We start from the raw sequence: 18,837 nt of genomic DNA, 5'->3' as shown, positions 1-18,837 counted from the left end.
AATTTTTATTTTAATCTGTGCTATATTTGCATGACATTGCTTTTAACCAAATTTCAAGGCTCTGAGTTCACGGGAAATACAGTGTAGGTTTTGATTCCCTTGCGAATATCGAAATTTGCGATAAATTGTCAGTTTGATTTTTTAACGGCTTCAAGGGAACGTAGACTTCAGTATTCGATATACCCAAGTTTCAGCTTGATAACTCCACGTGTTCCTGAGAAGGGTGTTGACAGACAGAAAACTTTAAAACTACTAAAGATATTTTTTATATGATGTAATTAAAAAAAATGTTTTTTTGCAATTATTCCTGTATCTGTGCTATAAGATGTTGATTCGTACCGAATTTCACGGGAACTGCCCTGTAGGTTTTGAGTTTAGATTCCCATGCGAATGAATTTTCAGCATAAAAAAGCTGTAGCTTCTGATTACGTTGACATAGAAGTTTGATTTTATTACATCTTAAGGTATTATAGACGTGAGTTTTTTTTTTTGTGTAAATATCAATTTAATGCATGTTATGTACGCGTTCATAAGTAAAAAATTTGTAAGTTTCATATTTTTAAAAATATTTTTTATATACTTAATCTGAATAAAATTTCATGTCTTTCGCAATTATTCCTACAAGATTCCTATATTAGTTTTATAAAACGTTATATTGTACCAAATTTAATGACTCTGTGTACACGGGAACTACCCTGTTGGTTTTGATTTCCTAGCGAATGTCGAAATTTGCGAAAAATTTCAGCATTTACGGCTGTATCTTTTGAGCATGTTGGCCTATACGTTTAATTTTTACACAGCATCAAGGGACAGGAGCAGACATTAGTAGATATTCGATATAAATTTCACCTTGATACCTATACGCGTTCCTGAGAAAAAGGGTGCAGACAGACATATACACGGACAACAAAGTGATCCTATAAGGGTTCCGTTTTTCGTTTTGGTTTTCGGAACCCTAAAAAAGGTGTTTAAAAAAACTGTCAAATGTACTTAAAAAAGTAGCTCTCATTTGGTAATCTGATGAATGTTAATCTTCCTGATTAATGTTCATTACCCACTTTAAAAAAAATATGTTTTGTGTTACTGCGGAATAATTTACTATACAGTACTTTATTGGTATACAAGGTACCGGGTATTAGGAGGAATGTAAACAACATAATAATTTTGAACATTTTTTATTGCAGATTTTCAAATATCTACGTCATAAAGTCAACGATCATTCATTACAATGTAACTTAAAAGTAATAATCACATATAAAAATCAAATAACGCTAAGTCACATAAAATCGCGTAAAAATTATAATCTTTAGAATTTAGATGTTTATAAAAAAACTTACACCAAATGTGCCATAGAAATATTAAGATCACGTCTGTGAGGAGGCCTTATCTACGTTTTATATACAATTTCAAAAATATCTTAGCATTCAGCAAACTTACAAAATAATCTATTTTATAACAATCTTATCCTAATCTATGTCAAAAGCCAGTCCAAAGCCAAAAGCATTAAATAAACTATTATGTAACGCGTATTCTTTCCCACATAGTTTAACATACAATAACATAATATAAAAGATAGTTTTCTGATACACGCTATAATTATGTAAATACCACAACCGACATATTTACACATCAACTCTTTCGTCCGTTCACGAATCCACCAAACAATTGCGGATTAATTAATGGAATATACCTACATGTCATTAATATTGATTAACCGAAATAGCTTTATAGTCATTTACTTATGGCACCAATACTTATAGCATAACATACTTTATATGTACATTTAAATAATGTTATTTACACATGGATATTCCTTAATGAAAAATATATAATTAGTATATAGGATAAATATATAACAAATATATTTCGTGTTCCGATAAGGCACTTAGGGGACCACATCTGAAGCTTATATTTTACATGGAAGACGTTGGACTAATAATAATATGTTTTATTCTTAAATGCACTGAACGTTTTATATAATTACTTATAAGAAATAAATCTAGTAGATCTATAGATAAACTAACTTTAGCCTTGTCTAACTACGCCACCCGTACTTACAGTATAAACATAAAAATAACTAAAATAATATCTGTGGAAACTATATCACATTTTTAAAGTAAAGTTATACTTATATTTTCTATAACATTACGTAGAAACTTTAAGTACGAAATTGTAATTCTAGACTATTGCATTTTACTTATTTCCAAAGGTCAAATCGTTTTTAGGAACAATTATATGGAAATTAATTTCTAACTTCTAAATATAATATAAAATCAATCACATGTTTCTTCTTTCCAGATTTTGCTTATAACAATCTTACGAAATAACATAGTACTCCTAATTTAACATATTATGACTGGAAGTGACTATGAAATCAAGTTTAATCAGCTACATTAAACTATCACATTAAATGTTAGGCACTTATATACTAATTGTTGGTACAAAGTCAAAAGGAACGAGAATTCTTTCATCTTTTTATCATTTATTTTTTAAGTTACGTAACTTTAAGACATTCGCTTCTATTTATTTGCCTACTGTGATATAAATGTATACAAAAATATAAGCAAGATGCTGGTAATGCCATTTTCTGTTGCTGATCTATAGATTATGGTAGATTAATATTTTACAAATTAAAAGCGTAATTTATTGCCTTCCCCCGATATACCTTGAATCTGATGAATATAATATTCAGTAAATAAAAAACCGGCATTACCGAAAGGTACTATATGTAAAGTAGATATTATGAATTTTTATTTTAAAATCTATATAATCTGAATATAAGCGAAAAGTTTGGATACATCAACATTACCAGATAATGTCCATGATTAATAGTCATTTTTTCGCGATATTTATAATATGATTTTCTGACAAGTAAATCCTATAAATAATGGCTGTAATATTTATTTTACGGAGAAAAAAATATATAACTTTGGTCCCGAATACAACATATAGCTTAGTCTAAATATGTTACAGCTATTTGTTTATAGTATCGAACTTGTGTCAGGCGATAATGAAAATTCTTTCTTATAAATAAAGAGGTAGATCGTAATTTCAAGACATTATCAACTAGAAATGAAAGGTGTTATCGCATTTCCTAAGATAACAGTTGGTTCAGTGCAATGCCTCCGTCGTGTTGTAAGAAATATTTAAAGACTAGAGGCTAATATACAAGTAGCGCGAATGGCTCACCGTTATAACATCTATCAACATTATCTTCCTAGACTATTCATGCAATAAGAAGGTACCTATGTTAGACACAATATGCAATTGTCAGTCTTGGTATCAGTCCTTGATCACGGATGCACCGTAAAAATGTTCTAGTTTATAGTATTTTCGTACTAATGCACCGAAATTAAAGCAACGGCCCTCGGGCTCCCTTAACCGGATTCTTTCTTCTGAGGGTTAAAAGTGTACGTCTCTGACATCGGTGGGGGTGGCGGCGTTGTTGTGGGCTTTGTCATTGTTGGGGGGAGGCGTCCACCCTGCCGCCTCCCGGGCTTGTCCGTTTGGGACTGCGATCACATCGATCAGCCCTTGCACCATCTCCTCGATCTGCTCCAAGCACGTTTGGAGGCAGTCCTGTTGATAAAAGATACGGTTAGTTCAGTCATCAGTGGCTTCAAAAAATAAAAATATAAACATTAAATTAATAAAAAGATACTAACCAAATCGATGCCAGTTAAATCGTGTAAGCGCGGAAGATGTCCATCTACGCCGAGACCCCGCAGAGCTGCTGCAATGCTGCTCGAAGCGAGTGTGCTCGCGGAGTACAAAGTGAACTCGTAATCTGTAACAAGGAATATTGTTTTCAATAATCGCTCTCGACTCAACATAGTCAACAATGTACCTACTTCCTATTAAATTTGCCCTCAATAATGCTATACCTATAATTCCCGCAAGTTATTGCCTATGATTTAAATAACAAACGAACGTTTTGCCGAGCGATATCAGTTCGAAACCGGGTCAGTATGCTTACACGGTAAGTGCATAGTTACGTATAAAAGCGGATGTGAAACAAAGTTATTATGTTTAACGAGCGTCAACCGAGTGTCATGAAAATATTTCGCTTATGCTGTAGAAAAGTACGTGGAAAGTTTAGACAATGTCAACACATTAGCGGTGTGCCGCGAGGAGTAAAGGAGTATCGGGTAATGAAATGTGCCTTTCTCCTTCCCGCAGGTTGTTGGTCCCTGTCTGGAGAGTGCAGCCTCAAAGGAGCCGGCATCCGCCCTCACGGCCGCATTCCTTCGCTGCGCCTGCGCGCCCGATTCACCGGAATATTTCTCACGAGCTCGCTCTGGCATAACATTATTATACCTATAAGATAGCCTAAAAAGGAACCTACTATCGACCAATTCAGGCCTGAACAAGTCTGATTGAATTGATCAAGCTGTATTCGTAAAATGGTGTAATTGCTTTCAAATTAAACGTATGGAAACGTTATTTCTTGGTTCTTAAATAGGTAGTTTTACCCTAATCTAATCTACACAAAAAAATAACACGTAGTACACGTGTAATTTTTTGGCCAAACAAGGAAAAATGAATTCGATGAATACCTGTAGCCTCGGTTTTGCGGTAGGTTATTAAAAATGTCATGTAACTACTAATTATTTAAAGTGGTTAGGTACCTACCTAATCCTACCTATCAGGGTCCCAGACATAATTTATAATGTTGATGCTACGCTAATTAATGATCCTTATTCCGTTTCGAATAAATTATCGTTTCCCGGTCGACATTATAATTTGATAATACATAAGGAAAATTCATTTGACCTTTACAATTAATGAAATACTCGTACACAACTGTTGAATGTGCACCAGGATTAATAAATATATCGATAAAAAACTAAAACAACTGTTGGCATTGAAGAAGCTCGCAATCTCAAATACTGAAAGGTATGGGAACGTTGACGATGTGAACAGAGCATCCAGGAGCTCTCCATTCATTATTAAGTATATTCCATTATATTGAACAACCTATGGATACCGAACACTCTTTCAGCTTTATTTAAAGGTTTTTTTTAATTTGCATGGCGGCATACCCGAGATAAAGGGTCTGGGCTGAGGGAAGGAACAAAAACGAAGATATGAAACAACGAGAGCGGCCGCTCACTCGTTTGCATAATCTGATGTTAATCAAACATTGAAGCCCTACCGCCTCGACCGACGACGTCGACCGGTCCCACGACCAGCGGAAAACGATGCGTAGCAGAGGAATTTCGGCCTCTCAACCTTACTAATATACATTTTGTTTGACATCATTGACTTTTCATCGTCATACAAGAAGTAAATATGTAATTGTGAGGTGTGTAATTTCGGTATTGTCACAGACTTCGACATTTATAACCAATGAGTCGCCAATGACATAATCGTCTCATTATTATCGTTGTACACACAGAACAGTCTGTGGTTGTACATGTATGGAGGTACCACAGACATCATCGTAGCGAGCGACTAACGTTCAACGTCTATTTGCGAGGTGAACGATCTCGCGAGGCCGCTGTAGTAGGTAACTACTAACTAAACGAATAAGTAACGAAAAATTTCTTTCATAAAGAAGTTTTTATTCCGAAATCTATGCGGTATCTTATCTACACAATCAAAGACCAAACCGAAATTGATCGCGTAAAAATGTTAGCTATGCTCAATTATTGCATTAACGAGTCTATCGTTGTAACATCAGCTGCGGTATAAACTTAAATAAATGTATATATATGTATAATTTATCTTCAACAAAGCTCCGCTGAACATGTCAGTACTAAAATAACCCATTACAAATTTAATACCCCGGCAAGTTATGACTCCTCTGAGTAAATTGTGCCATTCGAATAATGATACATAATGCGGGTTCGCTCGATACCGCGAAGTGTAATCTACCACTTCATGCAGGGCAGTTGCCGGCACTAAGGCAGCTTTATATGTGAACACAGTGTAAACTCTGAAAACTACTTGGTACTACCATATTGTAATGTTAATTTCATAAATTCACTTTAAAGACAAGCATAATAATGTTTACTGATCCCCTTCCCTAATTTTGAGATAATATAACAACTAATCTGTATTTCTCATAGGTACCTATTAGTTATCTATAGCCGTACATGGAATTTATGCACCGCTTTATGCACTTAAACTTGCTTAATCCCGGTTCGCAAATAAAGTAGGTAAGCGATTATACTATCTGCTGTCTGACAAGTGAGAGATGATACCCGAGGAGCAAGTGAAATAAAAGAGCTGGAGCGTGAACTCCACCAAAAAAACGACACGACTGCGGCGGCGAACAACAAAAACCGTTGCATAAAAACATATGATCCCATGAGGGATCGGCGGGGCGGCGGGGCGCGGGGGGTGCCCGAGGCGTGCTGGAATGCGCTCGAGCGAGCGGCGTGGGAGGCGCCGCCGCCACACACACTCGCCCTCTCTAACCCTCACTGTAAACAAACCTATTCACATCCCAGCATCCACCCAATCCTCACAAAAGAATCTAACAAAAATTTGCACGCAACCTACGACAGCTTATTTCAGCTCAACATCTAGAAATTAATTGCCTTTTCTACGAATAAACGTTGACGTACCTACTCCAATTTAGACAACTGAAAACAAAATGAAGGGAACATTACGTTAATGCGATGAAATTAGGTAAATTGTTGATTTTTGAGCTTATGTTTATCGTGACTGCACGTTATTCAGCAGACAATTAGTAAATTCTTAGCGTAGATACTGTAGTGAACTGCAACTTTGTGGCCCAACCGTGAGAGCCTCCGGTCGTTGAATGGGTAAATCATTTGTAATGCCCGGTTTATGACGTAAAAGGAACATGAATATGCATCCGAAAACTATTCCGGTTTCATAGTGCTTGTTCTCTATTAATTGGTCGGGTTAAGTTCAGTGACACGTGACATGCAATGATGGACGAGCTAGGTGGATCGAATGCGACATTGAGCTATGACGTGTTATCGCGAATCGAGATGCTAATTAAAATCTGACGCCGCAAACAAAGCGTATTGATTGGCTTAACCCTTCGATGGGACGTGAGAAACGAAGGCCTTATGACTTCATCAAAGATATTGATAGCGTCAAGTAAAATATAATTTTATAATGTAGGTAATTAACATAATTCTTGCGTGAACGCTGTTATTGAATACATCTTCTTAATATATATAAATCTCGTGTCACAATGTTTGTCCTCAATGGACTCCTAAACTACTTAACCGATTATAATAAAATTCGCACACCATGTGCAGTTCGATCCAACTTGAGAGATAGGATAGTTTAAATCTCAAATCGTTTTAAAGAAAGCGGGCGAAGCCGCGGGCGGTAAGCTAGTTATATTATAGAATAATATTAATTAGTGCTATTAATATGAAACAAGGCTATATACGAATAGGAGTTACTACACGCATCATAAATATGGATTATGATCTATGGGAGCTCATAAAAATATTATTAATAACTATGCAGTTCTATCTAGTTGCGGAAAGGTTCGTTTGTCTAGAGATTATGGGAAGAAAAAGATCTTACCTCTCGCTGCTAGCGATATGAAGGTTTGTGCGTGCCTGTGAACCATTTCGGTATTCACACGGCCACGTAACGGTAGCCGGGACAAGAGAAGTGGAAGAAAGTCATGGGCCGTCACTCCAGCTACGTCCCATTTTAGCTTGGACAGCACTAGCAGTTCCCAGCTCTGTGGACAAAACGTTTTATTATTATTCATTTAATATTATGACACAATAAATTATCCTTTAAGTCTAGGGCAACGAACTAAGTACATGACTTCAAGAAGTCTTGTTTTTCAAGGAACTATATGATCGGTTATAATTACAGTTTATATGTCTTAAAAACTTAATTAATTCCGTTCGTGTAATATGTTATTCTATCATATTATAAATGTAACATTATTATGCATTATAGTTAAGTTAAGCTTAGTGTTCACTATCGCTGCCTATCGATGTATACTAATGCAGGAAACTTATGACAAGCATAAAAAGTCAAGATTAGCAAAGCTAATAGCTCGAAAGCGGATCGAACACAAAGAAGTGCTTATTGGCTAGTACAATAATGCTGCATTCCAGTCGCCACATCCGCTAACTATAATCGTAAACACGCCGAGTTTCGCTTGACTTCCCGGAACGGAGCGTAGGTAGTCCCCGGTACATTGTTATAGGTACTATCAACTTTATATTTTAATCATATTCGGTTTTTAGACTGCCTCACTTAAAACTTTTCCATTGATAACATATAGAGAGTATAACATTATTATAGTCAATTGTTAATTGTTGTTAACCTTATTAACAGTTAATAACAATATAAACACAATATACATATTTAAAGCTTCTTTCCCCGTTAGAATTTTATCTAATAATTTTGGCTGACCTAGATTAATTACTCATAAGCGTTCAGATAATGCCGACCTTTATATGTAAAGTTCGCGATATGAATGGTTTTATTTTATGAATAACTTGATTATTTTGTGCTCACTCACACATCCACATGTCAGCGATGCATGGCCGTTGACAGATAATACTCGATGTTTACTTAACTCAAACGATGGGGTCGTCCGAAGCGGCAACGTTTACTTTACTATCCCAAACGAATGTGTTTCGAATATCGATAGGGATAGAGTTCAGATTTGAGTGTTAAGATGTAAAGTTAAGGCATAATGGTTTTCAACATGCAGCACTTGTGAATGAACGAAGGTTCATCACTGGAAGTCGCACGATATAAGATCGTGTGTCAGTGTGCGTCAACTAACCGTGAGGTCTAAATAATCCGGTTAATCAATGTGTAGTAGATAATAATAGCATATAGGATGCTTCGAAACTAAAAAGAACAGGTGAGCCAAAGCGGTTAACGATATCGTGGTATGCGGGTCGACCGCGAACTGAGAGGATTCCGTCTCTCCGCGAGTCGCTATCATTAAAAAGCTTCGGACACAATACGATCATAAAGCATTCACCGCAGACACCGCCACCTATATACCAGCCGGATGTTCTGTCTCTATGCTAGATTGAGTCGATGAATTGAGATCGATTTGCTTGTAATTTTAGTACTATTTAGAATTATAATACGGGCGTGTGAATGTACAAATATAACTTGATACGTGTGGAATGCAGCTCATAAATTTCCAAGTCGGTGTTCATTAGAAGCTGACCGGCGCGGGCGCGGCGGTGGCAGTTATAGAGCCACGTTACAGCCAATAAAGCGCGCTATGCAAACAGCCCTCGCCGCGAGTCGCGACACACTCGCTGAATTCCGTTCTCGGTTCCCATGCTTTATCCAATTTCATCGAACTATGCTGCTGCGCTATTGCCGACAAAAACCATAATGTTTATCAAACTTATTTTTCTCGTTTAAAATAAGTCATGAGATATTAATACATAAGTATTTTTTATTGCAGGAAATATGAAATAAATCCGAGACGTTTTAGGTCTTCAGACATTATAGACAGTTCATTGCCAACGTTACGGTCGGAAGCCTAACAAGTACGCTTGAATACGTAAGTTACCTCGAGTGTGCAAAACGTGATACGCATACTTGTAGAGCTTACGTAACTCTCATCACAGCAAATTCCTGTAAAGTGTATGTTTGGTCATTGGTGATTGCAGAATACAATATGTCAATTTTGAAATCACGAAGCATTTAATGTTTAATACGATTTATTGTAGTTGCTGCAACGTTTCTTTCAACTTTACTGTAAATTCATAGATTTGTGTCTGTATTATGTAAAATGCAAATTATAATGAGCAACAGTCAATAGTGCGTAAAATTCTATCGTCACCACATAATCCATACTTTTTCTCCTCATTGCTTGCGCCCGCATAGATGGTGTTTTATTTAACTGGTACGACTTGACATTTTATTGCCGTTAAAAAACTTTAAGTGGTGAACTCTTCAATGATGACGAAAAGTAAAAATAAAACAAAGTTGAATTTATTGATTTTAAAAGTATTTATATTTGTTTTCAATCTCACCAGAATAATTTAATTTCTATGCAAGCATTTCAAACTGTATTAATATCTATACATATAATAAATCTGTAGAAGGGTCAATTCTGTACATTGAAAATATTGAAAAAATAAATAGCAGGGGGTGTTACTGGATCGATACCAAACCCAAATATGTGATTAAAAAAATTTTTGTCTGTCTGTCTGTCTGTCTGTCTGTCTGTCTGTCTGTATGTGAAGGCATCACGTGAAAACTAGCGGTTCGATTTCGATGAAACTTGGTATAATTATACCTTATTATCCTGGGCGTAAAATAGGATACTTTTTATCCTGGAAAAATACGTAGAAAAAAATTAATCTTAATTTTTCAGTTTTATCCATAGACGTTGTTCCGTAGAACCGCGAACACACGTTGCGTATTATTATAGGCCTAGCCGACAGCCGTATTTGGGAATTGGGTCCAATAGATATTTATAAGATTTTATTGTCAGAGGTACCTACTCAAAATGGAGAAATAAACCATCCACGCGAAGACCGACATCCGCGCGGACGGAGTCGCGGGCGGAAGCTAGTATATTTCATAAATTAATAGGATATTCTTGGAAAGAAGGTATTAGGGTGGGTAACCAACTTAATGTAAGCATGAGTGCTTGAGCTATTATTAGGTAAGATATAAAACTAAAAAAGTATAAACAATATATTAATAGATCTCAACGTTAATGTTACTGTTGGTAATACACGTTTGAAGTAAGTTGTTAAAATATTTCTGTAGCCACCGACTATTCATAAGTTACAATAATAATTTCTGAGAGCATTCTCTTAATCGTATAAAAACCATCGATTTGAAGAACACGTAGATGGTATATTTATGGCTGTGCTAAGTATGGTGATAATATGAGTTGTTCTGGCTGCAATCGACGGAGTTTCTTTGGCAAACAGCAAGGATCCGACCGCCTCGCGTGGAATGCGACTCGTCCAACCCCGCTCCCCCCACACTCGCCTGAACATTAACGACTACTCTCGTGGGAAACAATAGCAAGAAAGTACGACTCGAATTCAATAAGATCTAGTTACTGCGAAGCACCCATTATGTTTTCTTAGCAGTTCTATAATTGACGATGATTCGAACGATCTAAGACACGCACGAGGTGTCATAATTTTGTTGTATTAGCAAAAACAAATAGCAATAGACTTTGCTAATCAGCACGGGAAGTTTCATTAACGTCAGAAAAGAACGTTACAGAGTCGTGAGATCTGCAAACATGTGAAGTGTTGTTTTACTCTTTCTCTGTGTGTAAGGTTTAGTCGAGATTGCTAATAATAATTATTAGCTTTTGTGATGTTACACTGTTTTATTTTTTCATTTTATGTAAAGTCTAAATTCTAAAGAAAACATTGTTTAATACTCCAATGTGTTAAAATTTCAGTAATTATTGTTCGGGTAAATGCAAATACCTTGGCAAATACTATATTCCAATGTATTCCGCGTACTGGTTTCCTTCGTCGCCAATCTTCATACATGAGTATATTTTTATATAAAAAGGTCAATAAAAGCCTTTCTATACACAATCTTACCTTAGTAAAATGTAAAAAGAAGGTTACAGAGTGGTTGCTGACCCAGAATTATTCAGATACTGAACAGTACATAGTTCAAATAAAAATTTAGCAAATGCAACCACTATAATGGCCACTACATCCACTCACGCGCTTACACACTCATTCACACATACATTCACACACACACACACACACACGCACACTCATACATACACACAAGCTCACACATGCATACAAACACGCACACTCATTCAAACACGCACGCACAACATATGAGTATATCTACTAAACTTGAGTTAAAATGTATAATTTAAATTTTATTTTGTATAATTTTGTATAAAAAATAGCTAAATTACCTAAATCATTATTTAAGTTAATATTATGCTATAGTTTTGTTATTATTGTGTCATTAAGGAAGGTGGACCCCAAAATACAGGCTGTCCTAGTTTGGGGTCCAAATGTTACATGTTTGTACCTAACCCACAAATTGATCAATAAATGATTTTTATTTTTTTTATTTTTTTTTTTTAATGTTTCTTTGACGCTTTGCATCAGCTTTCACATTTGTAATCTTTCGGTGTTTCATAATAAGTATGTATATAAACAAAAAGATAGCGTTGCAAAACATAATGTAGAGATACTGTTAATTAATTAAGAAAATATTACTTTTTGTAACATAAATAGTAGAAAGGTTAATATAATTAAATTAAATAGACAAAAAAAAATACGGACTTATTGGATTTACACTTTCTTAATCTTAACGTTATACATATTTAAATGTACCTAGATGTACTGTTTGGATGTGAGAACGATTTTATGATCAAACCGAGGTTGCGCGTGAACCCTGTATTAAAGCTGTCTCCGGCGAAACCTTTTTGTTTGCATCTCAAAGCCCTTGACGGACTTAATACTCACAATACCAATCACCACCCTTTACAGAAAGTATTCTGTAGTATTAGGTAGCTTTTTTTTTCTTAATTTGATTATTTCTTATTATTCACTATTCAAATAATTAGTTTCGTATTAATTACTAACACATCCGCAGCACCGGTCGGCTGCCATTCGTCTCACTTGGTTAATCCATTATAGACGAGTGTAACTTTACATGCAGCCAGTGTGACGGCGTTATGCGATCGTAAGAGTAAAAATAACATTTAATTATAGTCTAAAACACGACGTGCTTTTAGTTCTTTTGAAATCACATTTAAAAAAATACTAAAAATAGCTTTTTTCAATACTTTCAGGGGCCGAGTTTAAACTCCTGAATGTGTCTACGATATTTCGTAGCTGCTCTACGCTGGTGCTACGAGTCATGTCTTATTAGAAATAAGATAGTTATAAATAAAATAAATTATTATTTTACTTAACTTGACTCAAAACGACATTTTTATGAAATGATTTAAAGCTTTTATAGTATTCGCGACATTGTCCTGAGTTACTAAATCAAATTTTTTACTTTCTTCACCGCTTGAGTTAATTACAGGTAAAATTTTAATTAATTCGGAACCTAATTGGACTATATACTTTGCTTTAAATTCAATTTCAAATAGAAATTAATCAAATTCTGCATTTTAAATGCATGAGACGTTAAAAAAACGTGGCTATACGATCGTGACTTATCGGAAATGCGCAGTCTATAAAAGCTTACTGAAGTGTGAAAAATTATAAATAGTCAAATTGAATGTATAATTTCATTTGGCGTTGGGCGTCGAGTTCACGCCAGCGCTGCGGCGAGCAAGCGAGCAAGGTTAGTCGCGGTCGCGCGGCCGTGAGAAAAAATAAGCGGCATGCTTCGTCTGTAATTGGTCTGATTGAAACGCGGCTCTCGTTCGGCGGTGCTTCCGAGAAGCCTGTCGGCTCGTTAGGGGACACTGTCCGCAGGGTAGCCCTCCTCCCGGACCCGCTCCCTGCCGCATTCCTTATCGAACGAACCGATTTTGGACCTAAACTTTTTTCCGACCGACACAATGATGCAATTCAACTTACTCGATTCGAAAATTATCGTAATTTGCGATAAATTGATTTGCGGAATAGTCTCACGTGAAAAGATATGATTTACCCGATAGCGGGCGGTTACCGCAGTCACGTAACGGCTAACGAAACGAGTGAATATGGAATGCGTTTAAAAACAAGCCAAGTAAAACGTATGACGTTAAAGATGCGGCGTGCACTTATTATCTACGGGAGGACAGGCGGGGCCCCGTCGGGTGGCCGCGTCGCAACGCTCCAAATGCACCGCGCACATACACACACGATACATTCAACGCAAATGTAAATAACGTACCTATTATACTTTGTTATTTTGGGGATCGGCAATATTATGCGCACCTTCCGACACAATTGATGATATTATAGCACACTGCACAACCGACGCCTATAGGTACATAAGGATTAAGGAGAGCCACACGATTTAAATTAATTTTTTACAATATGTATTTAAATTGTTTTTTTAAAATCATTGAGATTTAAAAAAAACATGAATTTTTCATATGTTTATTTTGTTTTTATGTTTACATATTTATATTTATAAAATCAAAAAAGACACTGTTGTATCTACTTTACACCTACAGGTGATGTATCGAAAAGATCTCAGACGTAAATAAATTACAGTTAATGTGAATGATATTTTAAGGTGAACGAGTTTTTCATAGAAATTGTATTTAACAATGACGTTATTCGGTAACAATTTTGATTCTTATAGTAGGTATTTAAAATATTTTAAGTAGAACCAGTGCGTATTAATAACTGCTTTTAATTGAACATTTTAGTATAGGGCAAATAGAGTATGAATTTGATAAAATGTATATATAACCACATTTGCACTCGTATAAGCATAATATGTATTGTTAAAGAAAAACATTGAACTGCATAATTTGATCAGCTGTTTCATCGCGTGGAAAGTTAATTAGGCACTAGATAGCGTCTTACTTTATTCCTATGTGAACTTATTAATCTACGGTGGAAATAGCTCGTAGCTCCGGTGGGCAATGACCGCATAATTTGATTTACAAGGCTTGTAGAGGATGCGAGATTACGAAAAATATTTAGAATTTTTAAAAACGTTAACATCTCCGACATAGCTACATAGTACCTACATACTTAGTGGCATGTGTACGAGTGTACATGTATAAAACAAAATTGTAATTTATAATTGCCTGTCTAGTCTAGACTATATTATGCAATACGTAGAAGTTATTCCATAACTTTTCTGTAACTTTCATCGTCTACTTACTACAAAAAAGTACCATAATCAATTTTGAAACATTCTGTCAACATAATTAATATAACGGATATCATATAGATATTAAACGTTTTATTACTTACGAATTGCATTATTCATTAGATAAACAGAGGTCACACTATATTGCACAATAATGTCATTATATTTTAAGTACGATACGTTTTATGAAAATTGTAAGATAAACTTACGCATAGATCTGTAAGAGTGATGCTGTTAGCTGTGTAGAAGACCAGTAAATCTGCAGGTAGCCCTCGAGAGCTCGGTTCCCGTAACTTAGATGCCAGTAACAGGCACGCAGTTCCCAACAGTTGCAACTGACTTTTGCCAACGGTACATGTGCTCAAAAACCGATCCAAATAAGATATCGCCAAAGGGAAAACCTCCTCCTGACAGCTCTGGTCTTCGCACACCTGTGAAAGAATTTTGAAAGTTAATTCAACTTTATAGTCGTTATTCATCGAGAAATAGAGCCGGCGGCGCCGCACCCATCGACGATTTTATCACACGGAATTCCTGATAACCTATATATTCCATAAAATTGTAATTCACACTAAGTGCGATAAATACAAGGCATGTTACTTTCCTACTCGAGTTTCTTATCGAAATTGTTACAAGTACGTTTCTTCGCAAAGATATTCCAATGCGTAACAATTATTTACATAGATACTCAGCACATTATGCATAAATATAAGCTCTGTGGCACCGTTGCTTTTGCAATAAGGAAGATTTAACTAGGCATTGTTTCGAAAAATCGTGCATCGTTGCAATTAGCGGTATATGATCGTATAAAATGATTAGTTTCCAGTGTGTCTCTAAATGAAAAGGAGAAAGTGAAGCAGACTGCATTGAACTAGTTAGTAAATAGAGAATGTCACGAGAGACGCGAACTGTTCCCACATAGTTTCGCACGGTGTAATCTGAAGCAACGCGGATGCACCGTCTACAGTCTACACCAACCATTGTAGCTACGGTACATGTACAGTACTCACTACTCAGTCGACTCTCACGCCCATGAGCTCACTGTCAGCTGATTAACTCATGTCTCCGCTAAACGGGCCTTTGTTCTGTTACCAGATACAACAATGTAACAATGCATCAACGTCATTATCACGAAATGTTGTAATCTATACTTATAATAAATCATTAATAATCTGCATTCAAAAAGTTTAGTCGGCGAAATTATTTTTTAATAAGACCTGGAGCCTTCATTAGACCTGGATTTTATATGTATAAAGAACAATATGTATCATTATTATGTATTTGATTGATACGTTGTGTTCTCAGATAAAAAGTAACGAGTCTCAAAGTCCTTCTTATTATTAAGACTAGCTTCCGACCGCGACTCCGTCCGCGCGGGAAAATTAAGAAAAATTAAGATTAAATTTTTTTCTACGTATTTTTTCGGGATAAAGTCTTCTATTTTATGCCCCATAATAAGGTATAACTATACCAAATTTCATCGAAATCGAACCGTGAGTTTTCACGTGATGCCTTCACATACAGACAGACGGACAGACAGACAGACAAAATTTTTTTTTAAATCACATATTTGGGTTTGGTATCGATCCAGTATTTATTTTTTCAATATTTTTTAAATTTCAATTATTTTTATTTAGAATTGACCCTTCTACAGATTTATTATATGTATAGATTTTAGAAGTCATTTTTGTGAAAATGCAAAACTTAATAATAAAGTACCTATGTATTGTCGCCATTATGACGATGCATTCAGGATAAATACTTATCGGTTTTCATAGAATTTATGAGCAGATAAAAGGCATTTATTTAAATTGATACATTTATGTATACCTATGTATTATATAGGTACGGAATTAATCAGAAATATCAATTTTAAATTCAGACAAGCCTATGTACCTACCTACTTCTATTAATATTTGGACGACTAATCTACAGTTGAATGTTGCTAATCAACGAATTTAAATGAATTGCTTTTTAATGAACTAGGAACGTTGATGTGTCATCGACCTTTCAGGAACCGAAGCGATTTTCGGTGGTTGTCTCGTAATTTGGTATGCGACTGGTTTCACGTTTAAATGGTACCTAACCATAAAGTGGCAAGTGGTAGTCGCAACGAGGCAATGCGCCGCCATCGCAGCGGTGACGTCAGCGGACCGCGCCGCTCCCACGTGGCCGACTCGGCTTCACAGCTGACTGCTCTCATATGGCCTCAGATACATCCAATACCTCCTACTCGATAGATAATCCTTATCATTTAAAAATAACGCTTTACTACCCGAATGCTTATCGTAGTATTATTATTTATCAACAAAGCTTCATATAATACAATCAACGGAATACCTACGTGGTGACGTTAATTATGCGCTGGAAGTCGTATGTACATAATATCTACTTGTCTACTAGCAAAGATAAAGGCGCGTCCGGCGTCAGCTGTATGCGTGTCAAAAACAGCTGATTATTCAAATAGAACGAGCGAGTCGCATCGGTCGGCGACCGCCTGCGCGTTCCGGCCGGGGGCCCCTCGCGCAGCTCCACTACGCCAACTACGCGAGTACATTCCGAATGATTACAACATAATGACTTTACATTTCTAAACAAAATATTTCATGTCAGTCTGAAGTCTGAACACATCTTTACTTTTTGAAAACACCTCTACAACTATCAGTGTTAAACAGTAATATTACTTTTTATAGACCTATTGTACTTATTTATAAAAACAACAAGTATTTATTACCTACTAATAGGCTTTTAACAGTCATTCCTCTTACAAGATTCCTATACGAAAGCATGACGAAAGCAGTATAAACATAATCAGCTGATCGTGTAAACAATGAAACCGATACCCGTATAATATTGACAGTAACACATAAAAACCTGACCTAGTTGTTAAATGCACCGGATTATTATAAACACGTTTTTGAGACGGCACATCCGTACACATACATCAATAGAGATCAGAGATTAACATTCCAGGGCAGGTACTATAGTCTAGAATCGGCATGAATCATCCGTGGCGAGTGCATACGGTGCCAGAGATGATGGTACCTACACGTGGCCGAGTGCCGAGTGGCGAGTGGTACGAGCCGAGCGACAAGATGGCGAACGAGCGGGGTGTGGGTGCGGCATGAGCATGCGGCTCCGGTGCGCTCACCTCTAGCATCCACTCGGCGACCACTCGGCGCATGTGCGGAGTGACCTCGGTCTGCACGGTGCCGAAGTAGTTGGCGGTGACCGCGTAGCGCTCCTCCGTGCGCAACAAGTTGTCGAGCACGCGGCGGCGCATCAGCACCGGGTCGGAGGCGGCGGCCGGCGCCGGCGCAGGCCCGGGCCTGCTGCGCTCGCCGCTCCCGGGGCTCACGCGCTCCGCGCACAGCAGCTCCATGGCACCGCACAGCGGCTTATCAAGGGCTCGACTCGGCGTAGTCGTGTCGGCGGACAGCTGATCGAGCGCGCGAGCGGTAGGCGGTTGTGCGAGAACGTTGTGTTGCGACGACGGCGAGAGCCCGAGTCACAGTGAGTGAGCGGCTGGTGCGAGCGACCGGCCGGCGAACATATGATCGGAGGGGCGCGGGGCGGGGCGCCGCCTGTGAGGCCCGCACGCAGGTTTCTCCCGATTCGACGTTCGAATAATAATACATAACACGTTTTCTTGCTCGCTCACATTCTATCCTGATTCTTGCTTCTCATTCTGTTATTTACAAAATGAGATGGATTCCATGGCTTGATTATAAAAGTGCCCATACCCCACTACGAAACCTTTGTAGGTATATACCTATGCCGATAACTGAATATGTCAAAGTCGTTAATTAAATTGTGTATACTACTTTACCCGAATGGGGATAGGTTTTCCAAAATCCAACGAGACAGAGGTATGATATGATTAAAACAATTAATCCCTACTCATAAAATTTTGAAACAATGTACCAAAAATGTCAAAAATTTATATATAAACTTCCTAGGTAGGTAGGTACCTGGGTAAAACATAGTATAAAAGTTTTACTTGGTTCCTAATTTATAAGGTCCAATATTAACTGTATTAACAAAAATTATAAATAATATTAAACATTGTTATTCAGTAAGTACGATTCGGTGCAAATTGCATTGTCATTGTGGACACAA

The 18,837-nt window shown here is 36.8% G+C and overlaps 1 protein-coding gene across 1 annotated transcript; it reads right to left on the bottom strand.

Moving 5' to 3' along the window:
- Positions 1-1,159: 1,159 nt before the first annotated feature.
- Positions 1,160-18,218, bottom strand: LOC123691972 (G1/S-specific cyclin-D3). Its single transcript, XM_045636571.1, has 5 exons — positions 17,870-18,218; positions 14,928-15,149; positions 7,519-7,681; positions 3,666-3,787; positions 1,160-3,579 (listed from the first exon to the last, which is right to left on the bottom strand). Exons 1-5 carry the CDS (start codon positions 18,098-18,100, stop codon positions 3,403-3,405), a joined length of 915 nt encoding a protein of 304 aa, XP_045492527.1. The 5' UTR covers positions 18,101-18,218; the 3' UTR covers positions 1,160-3,402.
- Between the last annotated feature and the right edge of the window lie 619 nt (positions 18,219-18,837).

The sequence above is a fragment of the Colias croceus genome, chromosome 5, assembly GCF_905220415.1.
Source record: "Colias croceus chromosome 5, ilColCroc2.1".
NCBI lineage: Eukaryota > Metazoa > Arthropoda > Insecta > Lepidoptera > Pieridae > Colias > Colias croceus.
Note: the sequence above shows the minus strand (reverse complement) of the source record. Positions and strands in the feature narration are given on the sequence as shown.